This window comes from Anas acuta, chromosome 15, assembly GCF_963932015.1.
Source record: "Anas acuta chromosome 15, bAnaAcu1.1, whole genome shotgun sequence".
Lineage (NCBI taxonomy): Eukaryota > Metazoa > Chordata > Aves > Anseriformes > Anatidae > Anas > Anas acuta.
In genome coordinates, this window is record NC_088993.1 from 1610396 (window position 1) to 1630781 (window position 20386).

The 20386-nt window shown below is 39.4% G+C and overlaps 1 protein-coding gene across 6 annotated transcripts in view; it reads right to left on the reverse strand.

The window, feature by feature from the left end:
- Positions 1-12833: 12833 nt before the first annotated feature.
- CLEC16A (C-type lectin domain containing 16A) overlaps positions 12834-20386 on the reverse strand; it is an 84110-nt gene continuing 76557 nt past the window's right edge. For 5 of the 6 annotated variants that reach the window (XM_068699521.1, XM_068699523.1, XM_068699518.1 and 2 more), the window contains one exon: positions 12834-19391. In XM_068699521.1, coding sequence (XP_068555622.1) covers positions 19021-19391 — 371 coding nt within the window. In that variant the 3' untranslated portion in view covers positions 12834-19020. The remainder of the gene's footprint in view (positions 19392-20386) is intronic. The other variant, XM_068699524.1, reaches the window with a different exon arrangement.

The following is a 20386-nucleotide window of genomic DNA, read 5'->3' on the forward strand; positions in this document are numbered from 1 at the left end:
GACATGTGAAGCTACATACCCCTGAATGCATTTTAAATGTAAGCTTCTGCCTGACTAACTTGACATTAAATATCCATGTCTGGAACACAAACAGAGGGACAGTCATCCATAGGAGTAACTTGCAGTTTGTTCCACTGATGGACAAAAAAAAGGATGATTAGCTACTTTTTCCATTAAAAAATGGTTTGTGTTTTTTTAACCAATTTATCTTGGCAGGACAAGGACTCTGTAGTGGGTATACTGTCTTTACTTTAAAAAAAAACACTTTTTTCTTTTCCTCATTTCCACAGAAAATCATATGAAGGATAAAAAAAAAAAAAACTTTTGCCTTTTTATCTAAGAAATGGCTATGGCCTAAACCAATAAGTGAGCTTAAAATTGGTACTTCTAATGTGACCACTGAGGTATTTCAGACTTAATTACATCTGAAGCAGACTTAACCACCCATTTTTATCGAGTTTCACACAAACGATAATAGCCCCTCTAGCCGCATGGCAACACTACAGTTAACCACATCCTAGAGGAGCTGGAAAAGAAAAAAGGCAGGGGAAAAGAATACTCCCCTTCCTCACGCAGCTTCCCACTTCAGGTCTTGTTGGCTTACATGTAACAGAAGTCGGAGATGCAAATAGAACATTCCTGAGGCTGTATGTACACATGTGCTTAGGATAACTCTTATTAGTCTTCTACTTAAACAGTATTTTTACTTTAAAAATCCTTGCAGATTTTACTGAGGACCAAAAAAACACCACCCCAAGGCAAAAATGGTGTTGTTAAACTTAGTGCACTGCTATAAACGCAAACGAATGACACCTGTTAATGAGAAGTATACATGGTGAAGTTAGTGGCCCTACAGAAATCTCGCCCCTGGACCTCCTGTTAGAGGCCAGCTACAGCAACATGGAAGTATTTGTGATGTGGCTGCACCACTCCAGGGATGCTGCTCTGGGACAGGGAACAAATCCTGTTCCTGCCTCCATCAGTTTCATCTTTCTTTGAGTGCATCAGTGAATGAGAAAGAGAAAAAAAATAATACTTTTTATACACTTAGATCCTGTAATCAGCAGGGCTATAAACAGACTTACTCATTAGACAAATAGCCAAGATACTCTGCAAACTCAAAGCCTTTGTGGTAAGGGAAAATTCCAGGACTTCCTTCGCGTGGTAGGTGGTACTTGATGCCCTTGCCTTGCTTCTCAGTACTAAGATATTCTCACACAGGCAGATAATTACCTCTCATTTTACAAACCATCTCCACTGCATAACATTCAAAGCACAAAACTCCCAACCACCTTCCCACTAGTATGTCTTCCAGACTGGCTCTGGCAGCAGCATGGAGCAACAAGCCGCCCTGTTTGCTCCAGTATTGCAGAAAGTACACTAAAAGCCACATACTTATTTTATGCCTTGTAGATACTGCTTTTTTGTTTGTTTGTTTGTTTCTGGGATTAAGCAGGCTGAATTACAGATTCCCAATCTGATCTGTTTCTTCACTACCTGCTTTAACATAAAGAACAGGACTTCATAATGGATGCTGAGCTAAGGAACCATCCTCCCAGGTCTCTGGCACTGGAGGAAAGAAACTAGCAAAACTGTTTCTTCTTGCAGGTGTTCTAGCAGCTGTTCCTTCTTGCCTGCCAGGTGAGAGTTGCTAGAGATCTTCTTGGTTCACTAAACAAGTGATTAGTGGATTTACCACCTAAAAATAAAACCAAAATATCCTGCAAGAACATGTTGCTGTGCAGACAGATCTGAAATTGCTCCAAAACAAAGCCTCTGCATGCTGAACTGAACAGGGCTGGAGCTCTCACCTAGTTGCAGGATGTTGGAGCAAAGGGTTACAGGTTTACAAGGTGGATGCAGCTGCAGATCTAACCCCCAGTGTAAGTTATCTTTACAAAGGCCCAGCTCAGAGTTGTAGAAGCATGTCCCAGCCTTCTGGTTTCAGGCTTTTATTTAATGATGAAATTAGAGGAAACAAACAAACAAAACAAACAACAACAACAAAAAACTCGACACACAACAGTCAACAACTGACCTAACTCAAGCCTGATCTTAATCTCCAACACCAATGAAGGTAGCATGTTTTGTTTGTAATGCAATATCTGAAAATTGCGTATTTGGAGAACAAACCCTATTTTAATTCTCAGGGATAAGAAATCCTGTGGTTTTCATTTCTATTGTTTCCTTAATCGACAAGTAATTCAGCAAAATGACTGCTCCATGTATATGACAATAGCAAGTGCCAACACTGACATGCCCTTAGCAGAAAAAAATTGTCTGTACGTCTGCTTCTCTATTTCCTGACTCCCTACATGGTTCTCTTTGGAGAGCAGGTAGAGTCCACTGAACTCTGAAAGACACATACCTCTGCTCTGGTTGGATAGCAGAACTAACTTCTTACAAGATTTCCAGCAGAGTATTTTTGGGCTAAGGAAGGTTTGTATGTAAAGTTACTCAATACGATTTGAATGAAATACTGCCTCATTAAAATAAATAAAAGATCAATTTCTCCATTTCTTCTCTTCAAGGAGCTTGAAATTTTGTTCATCCAGTGTCCCCTAATCTTTTTTGATTTAGATACTTCATGTGCAACCAAACCATAAATTGTATCTGAAACTCACCTGCAGCGCCCTTCAGGCACAGCAGCTCTCTCTGGGGGTAACGTACTGCCTAGCATTATCAGCACGTAGCCTGAGCAGGAAAGAAAAGAGAAACAATCCTAAAGGTATGAATGCTTCTCAGCTACTGCTCCCATGAGGCTCTGCAGAAGAGTAGCTGAGCTGATTAGGGATCGTTAGGGATGAGCTGATCATTTTGGGTCAACATCAATATTTTTCTGAATTTTGCCAATTACAGAGGAGATTTCTGGGGACAGGTAGCTGTTTTTCAATCAACTCTTGTTAACAGCTGACATTCCAGACCATCCTCATCCAGGCCATCTGAGCAGTCAATCTCAGTCTGCCCTATTGCTTTTGTCAAAATATTCATTTACTCATCAAAACTAGCTATTCTAATAGTACTACTTGGAAAATAGTACTACTTGGAAAAGCTTCCTCATATCCAATAGAGACTCATCAGGTATTATATATAATCTCTCTTACCACTGGAAACATGATACATTTATCAGTAAAGGATTTGCTTTCGGTTCAGTTCTTGACTCTTCCACAGACATACAATTTTGAGCAATCAGCATGTGATTTCCCCATATTCAATATAGAAACAATGACAGCGGCCTCCCTGCTGCAGGCCACCACTGCAGACCGTAAACTCTTTGTAACAGGGATTGTCTCTTAGTTCATGTCTGTGCAGCACCTAGCATAGCACCAGTTTAGCTTCAGGGTGAGATGCAGCAGTAGGAAATGAGATTTTCTTGAATTAGCTTCTTGTCATCCAGCTCAGACTCAGTAAGGAATTAAGAAAGTACACAGCATTAAGTGTTTCAGGTCTTGAATTACACATGAATAAGGTCTGTCCAGAAATTACAGCTTCCAGAATTAATGGAACATTAGCAACCAGATGAAGAAATCCTGCCTACGCACAGGGGTGCAATCTAGCACCAGGCTATGGCGACTTGTTTGGTTTCTTAAAAGTACTAAAATCAACCGAGTAACATCCCTCGGTTATGTGCACTTCATTCACTCAGGATAGTGTTAAAATTATTATTCTAAGCAATGCATAAGAAGTGAATCTTGATTAAGTCTCATTGCTAGTAGTGCCTTACAGGACCTGGTCTGATGGCTGTTTCTGTTTCCTCCATTTGAGAATAACTGAAAACAACTCCACAAAGAATTCTCTATTTCGTTCTGAATTCAGACTTTCTCATCCCATTGCAGTTGTTCACAGCATTTTACTGAGCAATCTTTTTCTAGAGGACAAGGCTCTATGTGAAAAATTGTACAGCAACCAAGCTATCCATGAGCTTTGACAGCTATTCAGAGCAGACTGTCCAACTGGGGTTGTTCAGAGTTACTCCTATAAGCAGCTGGATCTTGTATTTGAACTGTGTTCAAATAGAAGCCAGGCTTCTTTTCAAACATCAAAATTGTTATCACAAATGAATCAGATTGAGCAATATTGAACCATTGGAAATTATCACCAAAACTTAAGTCAAACACTGTAGGAAGATTTTTTTTTCCTCTGACATTTTGAAGTTGTTCAGATGATTCAAAGCTGTGGCACAAATGAAAAAACACTAGTTTTATTGTGGTGACTTGGAAGTTACATCATTCACCGGGAACTAAATTACCTGCTGCATGCGCCATGACTGGAATGGTAATTGTATTACCATTTTTTTTTTTTTTTTTGGTCACAAAAGGAAAGTCTGCAGAGATTAACGCTTACGCTTAGCATCAACGTCAAAGCACCATGCAAACACAAACTAAAATCCATGACTGCCCTGTTAATAGTTAAGTTTGATATCAATGTATTTGTAAAAGGTAAACTAAGGAGCAGACAGGCTGAGTGACCTATCCAAAGCCCTGTTTTGCTAAAGCAAAGGTGAAGCCAGGATAACACATACACCATGCACTTCGAGAGAAGATCTAAATGCAGCTACAGAAAGTCAGCTCTGATTCCCTACAGCAGTTCTGATTTTCTTCTCTGAAACAATGGAAAAAACAAAACAAAACAAAACAAAACAAACAAAAAACAACAACAACAACAAAAAAAAAAACAACCAGAGGAAGCCTAGTTCCAAGCCTGTGGTTCAAAGACATCTGTGGTTTTAGAGAATTCAACAAGTTTCCCTCCTCCACAGAACATCTAATACAAGGATTTGTTCACAAAGAAACTTGCTAGACCTATTTTTACCAAATTTTAGCCAAGCAAGAGTATTTCCCTTCAAATCATTTTGGCAGCTATGTAAGAATTACAAGTTATCTAGCAGACAGTAGTTGCAAACAACGCTTTCGCAGGAAAAGCCTTGAAGCTGATAAACTGTGATAAGCAAATTCAAGTGAACTGCATGATGGAGAAGCAGTAAAGCAAAACTACTCAAGTTGTTCCCAGGAACTCTGGAATTAAGTTACACCCTCTCACATCAACAACTGAGTTTGCATAGGATAATATGCGCACGGTGTAGAAAGAGTATGACTTAAGCGCAAGTATGGCTACAAGCAGCTGAATCTGATTTTCTTACAGATGACTTTTTTTTCAGCATCAGTGGAATAACTGATATCCTGAATAGCAGTCAAGATATACACATAAAATGCCATATAGTGATGTTTTTCTCTTCAAATGCCTTGTCAAATTATTTTGTTTTTTTTTGTATAACTTAGAAGTCTTTTCTTTGAAAGCTTCACATCTTTACTTTTAATACCAGAAGCAAGACTGACATAGAACTACACAAAAGGTTTCAACATTCTTACTGGAGAAAAGCCAAAATTAAACAGCAAAGTCTGTGACCATTCAGACAAAGCAAAGGGAATTTGTTCTGAGCTTATGACATGCTACTATAAAAAATGCACAGACTGGAGGTTCTGCCTGAGAGATGCCGTCAGTTCTGAATATTCAGAAGGTACAAGCGTGTGAGCATTGTTACATGGCTGCCTTATTAAAAATTCTGAAGTGAAGAAAACAATCCAGTAGTTCCAAGTTTTTCTCTTAAAATATAAACCTTTTGAACTCTCATCTGCTAGAAATGCATATAAAATCTGAGGTGGTTATGCACAAAATAAGACCCCAATACCACTAACTTCAAAATTTTTTTAGCTTTTTTTTTTTTTTCTTTTAACCAAAATTATCCATCAAGTATTCAAGATTTTTGGTGTAAATTCTTGAGTCATCCCAAAACAATTAACATGTATCACTGTTACCAATGCATGCTTAAGAGTCAATTTATGTTTTAAGTAAAATATCTCCACTTTGCTGTCTTTAGGAAAAGTGCAGTCTGGAGATGGCCAGAGATGCCAGAAGGCAGAAACAGAATAACCACAGAGGTCAGCTTCTTGGGGCAACACTTGCCCCTTTACACCTTTGTCTTGTGAACACTGAGTGAGACTCTCATCTCTCAGGTTATCCCGATCTAAAAATTCCCATTTTGCTTGCTGGGACCTTTTTGAGAAACAAGAATAAGGGTAGGAAAAGGCAGAGGTCATTTCACATGTGGTAATGTCTTGTTTTCCATGCCCAGATTCTAACTAAAAGAGCTAGAAGCAAGCTGGTTGTCCTGCCTTTAGCCAACCCTCTGACCTCAGGTGTTCTCATCCTTACCAACAGTCGGCCACAACAACCCCATAGAGCACTACAGGCATGGGGAAGAGAGGCTGGAAAGCTGTGCAGAAGAAAAGGATCTCGGGGTGCTGATTGATGCTCACCTGAACATGAGCCAGCAGTGTGCCCAGGTGGCCAAGAAGGCCAACAGCATCCTGGCTTGCATCAGGAATAGTGTAGGCAGCAGGACCAGCGAGGTGATTGTCCCCCATACTCTGCTCTGGTGAGGCCACACCTCGAGTACTGTTTTGGGCCTCTCACTACAAGAAGGACATCAAGGCCCTGGAATATGTCCAGAGAAGGGCTAGAAGCTGGTGAAGGGCCTGGAACACAAGTCCTGTGAGGAGTGGCTGAGGGAACTGGGGCTGTTTGGTCTGGAGAAGAGGAGGCTCAGGGGAGACCTCATTGGTCTCTACAACTACCTGAAAGGAAGGTGTGGGGAGCTGAGGGTTGGCCTCTGCTCACAGGTAGCTAGTGATAGGACTAGAGGGAATGGCCTCAAGTTGTGCCAGGGGAGGTTCAGGTTGGAAATGAGAAATTTCTCCTCAGAAAGAGCAGTCAGGCATTGGAATGGGTTACCTAGGGAAATGTTGGCATCACCGTGGGGGTGTTCAAGGAAAGGTTGGACGTGGTGCTTAGGGATGTGGTTCAGTGGGTGACATTGGTAGTAGGGGGATGGTTGGAATAGATGATCTTGAAGGTCTCCTCTAACCTTAATGATTTCTATTCTATTCTACTGGGGAGGAATGTGTTAAGTTAACAAGCAAAAAGTAAATCTCACATTTGAAGAAAACCACAACATATCAGATTGATTTCATTTAACTTTAGACTATCAGACTGAAATCACAAGGTGGTACATAGGAAGTATGCCCAAATCATAACATGCCCCACATGGTATTCATGTAGATTAGCAGATGCAACAAACTGGTAACAAATTCCAGAAATTGTTAAATGATTACTGGCCAAATAAATCTTTTTACAATGCTTTGCCTTCAGTTATTTCTATTTTGTTCAATCTACACATAGGTATCAATAGATAAAAATGAATTAAAAGTAAAATCTAACTATTGTACTATGTAAAAATCCCTCCCCTGAGTAAGGCATTCAAGTTCATTTTAAACTACATGTGATTGCTTTGATGCTTTGTATACTCTAACAAGGGCCAGAGACCAATCTGCAGAGCGCCGCAGCAGCACCGGGCCCTGCTGGAGACCCCCATTCACCCACCTAACCCTCCTCTCCACTCTGCCTGAGCAGAAAGAGCTGCTGACTGAAACACCCACTTGGTTTTCAGAAGAACTCCACTGGTTTTCTGAAGTGATTGATATCATCAAGAACTTTGAGGCTCTCCAGCACTCTTCTCTGTGAAGACCTGGGCAGGTTAGGGAAGGACAGCGGCTGCTTTATCTGATCCTAAGCCTCCCCCCTTAGGGCTAGAAACCAAATCTGAAACATTCTGGTGGCAGATCCACACAATTGTGAATCTGTTTTTTAGTCTTTTCATTGATGTTTTTGTTCTTACTCATTCCCAACCTCCCCTCACCAGAACAACCACCTGTTTCACTTTTCCTGTCCCACAATGGCTGCAGACACAAAGCCACAGCTAGCCTGCCCCACCAAGCAGCATGCAGGCCACGGGCACCTGAACAACAGCTACCTACACTGGTGTTGCTGCTCCCTTAGTCCCCAGAGAAAGAGGAAAAAGACCTTCAATAGAAACCAACAGAAAAATGCCAAACCATTTTACGTGCTGGAACCAGCAGTGAGTCACAACACTGCTAGACTCTAACAAACCAGAGACAGAAGCAGCACTGCAAAGAAAAAGTCCTCTAAGAAATAATCACAGGGAATTTTCTGTTCAAGGATCAACTGCATTAGTGATTTATTTATTTATTTTTACAACCCTTGAGCAAAAAAAACACACGTGCTTCATAGATGTTTCCAAAAATTGTTGAAGTTCTCACCCTAACCACAATTCCTCGATTAGTATCCATCAGTAAGGGGTATCTACTGCTAAGACAGATGCTACCCTCCAAACAAGGATATATTCCTTAACACCTCCAGCTTGTGGCAGAAGGATTAGGATACTTATTCACTTTTAGCAACCTTACATTTAATATTCACCTTCAGGATATTATACTAAATGAAGGAAAACTATACAAACCTAGTCCATTTACTAGGGCCCTGAAAAGACTGGGAAAATTTAGTGTCATTTCCACTTATTAAAAACAAAACAAAAATACCTAAGTCTTACAGAATGAAGTATGTTGGCATAAAAAAGTAGCTCTTCCTGAACTGCATGATTTAAAATTGTGGCAGAAAGTCCCTGCTATGGTTTACGTGAGAAAATTATAAAATTATTAGAAATTAGAAAATTATAAATAGAAATGAAACAAGAATATATATATATATTTTTAAACCAGCCTCCTACACGAAAGGATTTCCCTCTTGGGTTTTAAAGCCTTAAACAAAAATCAAACTTTCTTTCCAAAACCTATGTAAAAGCAAGGAGGATGAGGACAATAGGAAAATTAAGGAATCCCTTTAAAAAACCATGCGATGAGCTAAAAGAGGCCAATACAGAAGTCCCCATTATTTCCACTTTGACCATTTTCACAGAATTCTCCATTATTTCCACTTTGACCTCAGAGAATATTTTCCCTCTGCTTCCTGGCCTGTGAGCTATTATGGGAAGGTCAGCTATTGAAACTGAAATGCTGAATGCTAGCCACCGAAACACCAATGAATGTATTCACTGTCACATAAGTCAAAAAGCAAGTCTGATCTCCATAATTCACCGCTCCTACCCACTACTCAGCCTGTCCAACTCACGCTGTCTCTCTGCTGAGGAATTCACCTCCAAAGCCGGTTGTTTGGTACATGCCGCTGACTAGAATTTCCCATGCAGGTTATTACTCATCTCAGCCCGATGTGTGACAAAAACTGCAAGAGGAGTGACAAAACTTGCAAGAGGAGCTCTGTTTTACTGAGTGTGTAAAACCTGTTGCAGTGAAAGCTGCACACAGTTGCATTCCTCCTACACCTGGCCTACAACAAGATGCAAAATAGTCAAAGGAGCACTAGTGGCATATGGAGTCTTGCAAGTTCTTGTGATTTTATTATGACTGTTTTAATTACAAAAACTTTCTTAAAATCTGGTGGTAGTTGCACACTCACCTGCAAGCAACTTATCTCTGAACTATCAGAACTTGACAAGTACCTGTTACCACCCACTGAGATAACTTTGACTTCTTCCTTCCCATACTCAGCAAATTGCAATTTTGTATATCTCATCTAATAGCCTTAATTAGTAAATTAACAATATTATAGTCTTATCTAATTAGTAGTCTAGCAGGATGCATCAGCATTAGAGCCTGTGGGTGTGTGCAAGCACAGTTATATACACACAAGCAACAGCCACGAGCAAGTCCTGGTTATTGCATGGTCTGCTGGCTTCTTTACTACTTTTGTTAGAGAGAGGGCACAGGGAAGTGATTCCCCTCAATGTCAGGGGCTGGGCAGGGTTTTGCTATTCAGGCCAGGAGAGGTGTGTGCATGTGCATAATTATCAATACACCCAGGATTTCTTAGGAAAAGTGCCTGCTTCTGTCCATTGTAGATCCTGCCCGTCTTTGCTGCCTTCAAGTTCTTGTCTCCCAGACATCAGTTGGCTTTCTGCCTGTCCCCCTCAGTAGCTCCTTTTTCTACTTCTGGCAGCCCTGACTGTTGAGGCAGAGCAGGCTCTGACCACCTCCAGCGATGAGCAGTAGCCAGCTGCCTCCTTGACTCACTCAACCTTCACCATGCAGTTCTAAACCACAGCTGGAAACGAGGAGCAAGCTGGCACAGCTGCGGCACTCACCACTCCATAACCCAACTCTGGTGACTGCCACCAGATCACCATGCCACTTCCCAGCCCTTTAGGAGCAGAGCAAAGTCGACCTACCCAAAGCGCTACTGCAATAAATCCAGATGTCTAAGGAGAGCCAGGGGGGAGGCTGCTACTAAGACATACCCTCAGGTAGCTCCGGTTTCAGTTAACTTCTTGATTTGGTGCTGAAATTTGTTCCATAACTTCACCTTCACATAGCCGTCTCTCCAGTGCAGTCATGCTTACAAGCCCATTTAAATCATCAACAACAGCAATATCATTGAAGCGAAGAGCAAAATGTTTCCAGGGAGTAAGTGACCCATTTTGGAAGAGCACATTTCATAGTGGCAGAGGTAGGAAGCCTTGGGAAACATGCTGCTATTAACAACCATATTAAAATAAGCCTCCTCTTTGAATTTTGTAACAATTGATTTAATAAGTTTTTTGGCAAGAGGCTGGAATACATTATCATTCCTTGCTCCTGTGCCAATTGCATTAACTTTGCTCAAGACAATTGGGTCACTACAACTGCCCTTAGTACCCACTTCATGTAAGTTTTCAGCATAACTTCAAGTTTTAGACAGTTCTGTAAGACAGCTTCTCAGCAACCTAAAGCTGCTTAAAATAAATGATCCAAAAATGAGTGCAAATTTCCACAAAGTTGTCTTTGTCCAATTAACCTAAAGTTAAATTTGTTTCTGCAGTAAAGTAATAGCTTGTTTTCCCATCCTGCATCACAACATTTATTGCACACTGTAGATGAGAAAAAATGATGTGTTACTAGGAAACAGAGACTGCACATTCATCTGTCCTGATCACTCATCCAGACAGGCTAAATAAAATTAAACTGTGGCCTGTGTGAAATATAAACCCTTATTTGGGGGCAAGATAGTGACGATGGAATGATGAGATCAGTGTTTTCTGTCCCACAAACTCAACATTACCCAACTTTGTAGAACAAGTCTCCGAGGACAGGCAAAAGCTTTCAACATATTTTAAAAAAAATAAATAAATCTCAATCTTATGCCTGAATAATAAGGCACTTGTCAATCTTGAGATTTCACCTCTAAAAATCAATTTTAGAGAACTGGCAGCCAAAGCACTCATTATTTCAGTATCTAGACATTTGCTGATAATCCTTGCACTAAAACCAGACACAACTGAATGCTGTTCAGGCAGGCTGCGTTAGCTGCTCCCCAACAGCTCAGCTGCCCTGACTCTGTGTGAACATTTGCCTGAAAAAAAAATCATCTAATTTTGCCAGGGAAGAGTTGTAAACTCCCAGTGTTGCAACTCCCGCCATCTTTCCTTATGCGAGAGAAAAAACATAAGCTTAAAATTCAACAGCCTTTTTAGGGAGTACTCACACAAATCATGAGCTTGCATTCCCAGTCAACATTCAAAAATATATTTATAAAGAGCTGAACAGCTTTTGCCTACCCACAAGCTTTAAAGTTCTTACACAGGTTAGGGAACTAATTCTTCTGCCCCAAAGAGCCAGGTCCATGCAATGCCACTGAACTCTTGCTTTGATATGAAAACATTGACCAGCAGTTTGAGTGTCAAATAACAAAGACATCAACCTCCAAATGCTGCACCTTTACTTAGACAAAAGCTACTTGGATAAAGACAAAGTCACTTTGATAAAGACAGATTGTATGTTGACATGCTTTCAGTTTATTTATAAGGACTACGTTGGAATTAATTATCATAGTGATAGTGGTGTGGATTTACCTACTAAAGAACTGGTTGCACTTAGATATTCACAGGGAGCAAGATGAGATTGTGCAGATGCAGCATTGTGTTTTGTCAAGTTCATTTTACCCCAGTCAGGAGAAGAAAGTGCTTGGGGCTGTGCTCTTCATTCCAGCTCTGACCACTGGTAATACAGGGCGAGATACTGAACCTGACTCAACATCTAAATCTAAACAGATCTTGTACAGAAACAGGGCAAGCGTTACAAGACAAAAGGCTGCAAAAGTCCTGAGGTATCAGAAGGATACAGGAAGCACAAAACAGTTTCAAGTGGAAGGGAGGCCACAAATCCAAATGTTGGTATCCTCACAGCAGAGCTAGTGGCACAATGTAGAGAGACCAACTGCCAGGAGGAGATTTGAGCCCTTTTTCCCCCCATGCACCATAGTTTAATATTTGCAACTTACAGGAAATTGCAATATTGTCTCCTGTCTACAATACCTCCATTGCTTATTTCATGGTACATGATTTAATTTCTTCCCAAGAAAGCTTCTGGACCAATGCCTAGTTTTAGAAATGACATTTCACAAGGAACATACATTGACTGTAATTAATTCCCATAGATGGAGAGTCTAATTAACAAGAACCCAACTAATAACTCCGCTGGATTTGATCCATGTATGGAACTGGCAACATGCACCAGAGAAAGAGGCAGAGGGTGTGAGGATGTATTTGTAGAAGAAATCACACATAACAGGCAAAGGGGCACTTTTCAAGTGGTTCACAACCACTTTAGATGTTGTCCAGCCACTCTTAACCCTTGGTCTCGTCTACTTTCCATCACCTATACAGGCTTCTTTTCTGCTCTCCCTCACATGCTGCCTTTCCTGCATACACAATGCAAAAATGCTTTGGCTATTTCAGTTTTCAGCTTAAAGATTAGAACGCCTAACACTCACATGCACCATTCTTCTTACGGGTACACTTCTGCAAATTGGGCATTTCACTGTTATTGGATGCGCATCAAGTCCAGTGACACAACATGAAGGGGAAGTTCTCAGTAACACCATTTTTATTGCCAAGTTCCATTTACAAAGAAAGATCAATTGTTCATTCTTGCCCAGGTTTTCCATAGCCATGACATATGATTAATGCCAGCAAATACAAACTCAGCTGTATAAATCTGGATTTCAGAAACATACAAGAATGCTTTCTAATTTCACTCCCTTCCCACTTATTTACATTTTTTCTTTAAATTAACATAATATATTGTCACATTTACTCCAAATTTCTAACATAACTTACATTAAATAATTAATACTTATTGCCTGTAGAAAAGACATTTCAGAATTCAATTCACCCCATGTTTGGGCTTTTTTCCTTTTAAATGTAAGTGCATGTTCAGGAGTTGTTTTGTTTTTTTTTTTAATGAAGCACATTTCAGACATTTTTGAAATATATTTCATAAGAGGAAAGACCTTCATATTCATTAAATGCTTTATGTACTATTCAAAGCCCAGATACATTTATTCTAGAAAAATACATTTCCCTTTGCACTTAAAATAATCAAAACCAGCAAAACAATTCAAAATGAAGTAAAAAGTTTGCAACAAAATATCAACACACATTCACAAATGGAGATGCCTGAAGTTAAAGCTTAAAATGCTTCCAGCAGGTCCCCTGAACTTGTTGCATTTATTCTTGGTGCTATCACTGAGCAAACCAAAGCTCCTAGAAATTCTAAGGAATTGGCAAGCTTGAAGCTATTCTCAATCCTTTTCAAAATTAGCTTCATGTTTATTGTAACTATTCCTGCCACCGTTAGTCTTAAATACACAAAAACTCAGACTCTCTCCTCATAGAGACTTAAGTATCAGACGGCCATTATCATGTCTTAAGCTCGCTTTACATTAGTGTGGGTACCCATAACCAAAGTAACAGAAAAAAAAAAAAAGAAAAAGTCTTATGTAACTTATGCTGTTAGAAGAATCCTGGGAACACTATGCACTAGCCTGAACTTCGTGTCATCAAGTACTCTTAGTTGCTTGCTTCTTAAGCCCTTTTTAGTTACCTTTTTAAATAAACACACTCCACACATTCATTGAGGCTGAGACAGTCACAACAATGACAAGTTTTTCATATTCATTAAGAATTAACAAATTCTAGCTAGCAAAACAATAAACAGATACCGCCACAGTGCACGTTTATTAGACATGCAAAACTTAGCTTTACATTTTTAAAGACATTAGCAAACCTAAAATAAATTTTAGATCATCTTGCAAAACAAATCAAGTTTAAGCAATGTGCAGATCCTTAAAAATCTGGAGAGATCAAAATAGGGAAAATTCTGTACAAATGTAATATAAAAATATTTTTCCATATGAAAGAACCTTATGTTTGGGACTCAATTCAGACCTGCATCTCCCATACCTCTTGCTGCTCAAATAACCCTGAACAGCAGAACCCCCCCGAGCATTTTCCCCTGCCCACCTCCTGCAAACCCCCACCCTGCACACCCTGCCCAGATCACCACCTGCTTTGCAGGAGGCAGTGAGGGTTGGTACACGTTTGGGATTCATGCTGCAAACATTGGGAAACAACAGAGCAGAGCAGGTGAACGCAGCAAAACCCCTCAAAGTGCAGTGGCCAGGTGAACAATACCCAAGTTAAGCCAGAGATGGGTAAACAGTGATGTACCCAAAGGCTCTTTCAAGAAGACAGACAGAAGAGCTCTGAACTTCCAAAATACATAGAAATGCCTAAGGTTTGGTTGTCTGAAAATGAGTAGGAAACTTAGCAAGGAGACATACCACTTTTGAGGCAAAATGCCCAGATCCCATTGATGTCCCTACTGGCTGTCTCTTCCCAAATCTCTGATTCAGCTGTAGGACCAAAAGACTAAATTTCCTAGCTGACAGCTGCCTGTGCAATAGTGAAGACAATGTGTCAGTACTTAGCAAGATTTTTTTTCTTGGAAGAGTAGGACATACACATCAACAAAACTTCATTAGGCTATGGTGTATTTACCTGCAATACCTGTGCAGAAAAGAGTGACACATTACATGAGCACAGACACCCTGTGACTGAAGTGCTAAATGCCATGGAGTGGCTTCACACTTACAGTTTGACCTGGTTGGCTGATAGCTTACCCATGTCTTCAAGCATACAATTTTACATTTCATTTACTTCATGAGGAAAAATAAGTCCATTTCCTACCAGTAGCATGACAATCAGTTGCCAGGCAGGTTTTGAACTCCTATAGCTCAGTGGTAACCAGCTCATCGTAACCAGCCATGGCCTCTTGCTGCACGCATGGCAATTCTAGCTACTGGCATCTTACTGCAAAGTAAGAAAAAATTCTCAGTAACTTCAATCCTAAGGATTGCTGATTTTGCTGGAAACTACTTTAACTATCGATTTAAAAAATTTGCCAACAAAAATACTTCAAATCCCCAGAAGAAAACATTATTTCCCCCTGTATTCTGTTGCTATGGGAGCAAAGAGCTGTATGACTAACCTAAACTTGTAGGACACTGACTTAAACTCTGAATAGTAATGAGCTTTGAGTTTTAAATTCTGGAGAAGCGATAAAGGTCTTTAAATGCCACATACCTGTACTTTAGCAAGAGCATTTCAAGACAGTAAGTCAATTCTGGAAGATATTAACATTTTTTCTTCAAGTGCCTTCAAGGAAAATTCCAGCTGTGTTGTAAAGCAAAGAACACTGAGGTGTCACTTTAACAGGTGTAATTTTATATTTTAAACCCAGCTTAATTTAAGGAACAGAATTCAGAACGTTAGTTTATCATGAATTAGCTGCAAAGAGTACAAACAAGGTCAGTCTTTACAGTATAATTCACAATTTTACATGAAACAGTCTCCAGCATTAGTATACATATGACTACATTTCTAGTGAATTTCTTAATCCACATAGCTCATTAAAATAGTGCAGGAAGATAAATGTTTGGTTTATTCCTGTACCAAAGAATTTCTGCAAAAGCCAATTCTTGCACACAAGTTTTGCACAGCAAACATTACTCACTAGCAAGGCGGACGTTAGAGCTGGCCACTAATGCTTCCTTCCTACTCTTTTCTTTACCAGATTGCCAAACAGACATCCCACGTGCCCTTCGCAAGGAAAAAACACAAGTCTCATCCAGTGCTGTCCATGGGATGACAAAAACAGAAAGGCGACCTGCAAGAGGCAGACACCTCACAGTGACAGCAACACATCGCTAAACAAGTTAAACGAGTAATATCTTGGTAAAATTTAATAAAATGAGACTGAGCACAAAATAATGTGGTAACATTCATTATGCCCTGGTGTCTTTGGTGCATCTCCTCAAAAAGAAGGGAATAACAGAACTGTTTTATATGATAGAGTATGGCTGAAGGTAAGGCATAGCCTCTACAGACACGCTGAGAATTCATCACACAAAATTCCAGCATTTTGCTCTGGACCATTAGTGAATTTATTTCAGAGCGATTCTTGTTTCCTTCCCTTCTCTCTGCAGCATTGCGCTGAATTAGTGAGCCTTCTGAATGGTCAGTCTTTTAGCTGTTGTTCTCAGCTCTAACTTGGTATTTGGGTTTGGTTAAAGAGAAGGATGCTACATTGACTCAAATTGACTTTTGTTTAGATAAGAAATTGTATTTGTGGCTGAGGTGCTGATGGTTGGTTAAGTTTCCTTTTTACAGTGAAAGGGGGATAAGGAAACAGCCCTTGAGTTTTTCTGATAAGAGACAGATAGATTATGATACTCTTCGAGGAACTGTAGATTAATAACACCATACTTGCAGAGATAAGATTGTCAGATGACATATTTCAGTAACTCCCAAACTTTTTCGTTATTAAGTCTCCTAATGCAGCATGGAGAATATAAATTGTATAATACACATATGCCTTAATATTTTCCTACTAACAGCATCTCAGTTGCTTCCTGTGAAGCTCTTGGTAGACAACCGGTCATGGGACTTAAAAGCCACTCCAAGGCAATGAAAAGCAGTCGGCTTTCTTTCCCTACATCCCTTTCTTGTGCAGTATGACTCAAGGGTGAAATTATGCATGCCCGTTAAAAAGCTGCTTTGTGCATGCTCCTCATTTTGCTAGAACTGAATTTTACATTAGATAAAGATAGATCAAGGCTTTTCTGTCTAAAATTAATTTTAATTAAGGGAACTAGGCCTTCACAGTTGCATTTTCTGTAATCTAGGTGAAGAGTTAAAGTTAACAACTAACAAAATACTTTCAAATTAAGCAAGGAATCATTTTTTATAATGGTCTTTAGACTATTACTGTGGCTACAGAGCAATGCAGCAACATGCTAGAAAAAGTCTAGACCGCAATAAGCTAAGCTAATAAAACATATTTATGTGTTCCTTATGCCCAAATTGCTACTGACGTCTCAGCTTGTTCAGGTATGTGTACATTAGCCACAACAGTAACTCCAGTGAAAACTTACCCCAAGCACATGAAAAAAAATTAATTGTGGCCTCTTAATCCAGCAAGGCCGAATTCTCCCACACTGTTAACAGTGCTAAAGACACCTAGTTCTCAGATTTCATTTTAGAGTTTGAGCCATTCTGGAATGGTCAGAATAGTGTCTAGTTCTATTGAGATGAAGCAGAAGACACAGATAACCAGAAAAGAACAAAGCTGCATGCAAAAGCTGATAATGGAAGAAAAAATGCTGGCTTTCAATAGCAGCCATGCTATATCCATGTTTTTCAAAGATTAAATCATTACACAGAGGAAAAGATGGAAAAACAAGCAAAGTGATACCTGCGTATTATTCAATCTCATATAAATATAATATTTAAAATCAATTCAAGCATTCCATCTGACAGCAAAGAAGAGATATGGAAGGACTGAAAAGTAGGTAAAAAACCTCAGATTCACCTATTTGATATGAAATCAATATTCACAAAGACAATCAGGAAACAGATTGCACTGATGACTGAAATACAAAGTAAAGTAAATAGTGGACTTCAATCTTTGAGAGCCAGAGAGCATTCAGTGTTATGTGCAGACCAATAATGAAACACTGCTCATCTTACTGCTAGCTTAAATGAACACACGTGGAAATTGATCAGAAAGCTTGAACTCCATTAACTTTAAATTCCATATAAAGTCAGCAGAGAGCTACAAACTTTACTCCACAATCTTCCTCTACTTACTGTCAACTCAGATTCAGGATCTAAAAGGCAAATTTGGTAAGCCAAGTATAAAGTCAGAAACACTTTTATGTTGTAATTTCATTTAACAGTGATAATCTCCCAGATGGGAAAAAAAAAAACTGTTCATTTTCAGACTTGCAAAGGAATTACTGGTTAGATGTGGGGACCTACTTCCTACAGGAATATGAAAAAACCCACATGCCAACAACAACAAAAAAACCCTCTAGCCTCTTTAGAGTAAAACTGCTTCTGTCTGCTTCCAGTCGTCCTTCAGTAGAGAAGACATCATCACTCCTCAGAGGTGTAGCAATTTGACTGTCAGCAGTGAACAAACAAGCTATGGCAATCTCTTAGAATACTTCTCATCCCTCTGTTGCTGGTTAAGCAAAGACTGGAAAAGTCTCAAAAATCCCTTACATTAATCTGCATAAGCAGTTGTCACATTAAATTTCAGAGTTTTACCGTAAAAAAAAAAAAAAAAAAAGCTTTGAGATGTATCTTGCTTTGAATAAAACTTTGAAAAAATATTACGTGGAAAACACAATATTGAAGTTTGGAAACCTATGAATACAACATTTAAAGGGGCCAAGCCTGCTGGTATCATACAGGCCTACAAAAACTGAAAGAGATCAGGATTAAAAAAACATTCATGAATCAAATGAAAGTGGTATGTCTGTACTATAGTATATATATATTTTTCCTTGTCAGTGGGTATGTCTCCAGTTTCAAAAAAGTAGCGATACATCATCCTGAACCAGCTATCAAAAATTTTCTTCTCTTTACCATAATACTGTAGACCTTTTACAATTAATTTAGTTACTGCAGCTGGAGCTTTATTTTTATAATAAAGTAGGTGATCTGAAGTACATTCACATTCTTGTATATCAGAAATAGGTGTGGAGATACCCAATCCAGATTTGAAGATTTTTTCTCCAGTTTAAACATGCCAAACTTCTGATGCTTGTCCTAAAAGCTGTCCACATGCTTCACCAGTGGGGCTCTTCTTGCAGACCATAGCCTCTGATGCTCCAAGAAGTATCTGCGCTCCCAAGCAAGAATTTGGTTCACCTTTTATCACAGTCTGCAGGCTGGCTTGAGTCACACCACTCTTCCTCTGTCTCTTTTACCGTGTCAACTTCAATTTCAGATGGCAAAGGTGGCTGAGGAATGCAGGTGAATGTACGAATACTGTGTGGATCAACAGGTGGGACCAGTGTAAGTGACTCTACACTTAGTGCATCTGTATTATCATCTGATATTAACGATATCGTGGGCTGCTGTGCAGGAATCAGGCTAGGGGACAGGTTTGCTGTTTCTATGTCACTGTTTTTTACAACATTCTTGCTAGACTTTGAGACAGCTGGAAGAGTTTCGTCAGACATCATCATCTGACCAGGAATGGTCATATGAGGCTGCTCTGGAGCTGAAGGGTCATCTATTGAAAGAAAACACCAAGAAACAATCAATATTCCACTTAGTATAGACATTGCTCATTAAACCAGTGTACTTTGCTTATGAATATTTAAGAATACTTGGGCGGAAAACTGTTCTATGAAGCACCATATTTAAATTATGCCAGCAATAATAAATAATGGTTCACGTTATGAACCAGAAAATCTACATCTTTAATACTGCAATATACAGCAATATCATAAATATTCCTACAGAAAGGAAACAGAGGGGAAGAAGAATAAGAAAGCCTCCCCAGAATTTAGTATAGACTAAAACAAATAACCACTCCATACCAGGCAGCTCTTGAGAAATAGGAAAGAAGTCCTACGTAACTAATTTTCCCAAGGGGAGACCTATTCTTACAAAGACTTGGAAGTAATTCTCTCATTCCATTCTCTGCATTCAGTTTGAAGTGACATCTTAGCCATAGAAAGTGGAACTATGTAAGAACAGGAAGGAGAATTACATGCATACTGTAACTGAAAGGTGCTGCAAAATAAACCTGTTTTTACACAGGCTTTTGTTTTATGAAATTTTGTGCTCATAAGTATGGAGCATACAACATGGAGAAAACTGGCAATACGGCATTGCATATCACAGAAACCTGATATGCTGCTAGCCCTTCCCATACAGTGAAAAAAACATTAACAGCTACTTGTTTTGCCATTTTTTTTCCTTAAAATTCTTGTAACTAGCGAAAGAACTGCATATTTGGCTCAGATGGATAATAAACAGAAAGGATCAGGGGGTACCACCTCATATGAGCAAGTATGCCCACACTATTTTTTTTTCTTTTCAGGCTAGAGTAATAGATGCCATTCAAGTTAACAGGTATCCAGCTTCAAGGCATTTAGAGCTCTTGTTAAAAATCAGCATGTGTTCAAGTGTACAGGCATCTGCAGAAAAGTCTACAAGGCAATGTAGTGAATACAGAAGCTAAGAATTAGATTCTGTTTTTTAATGCACAATGACGACCTT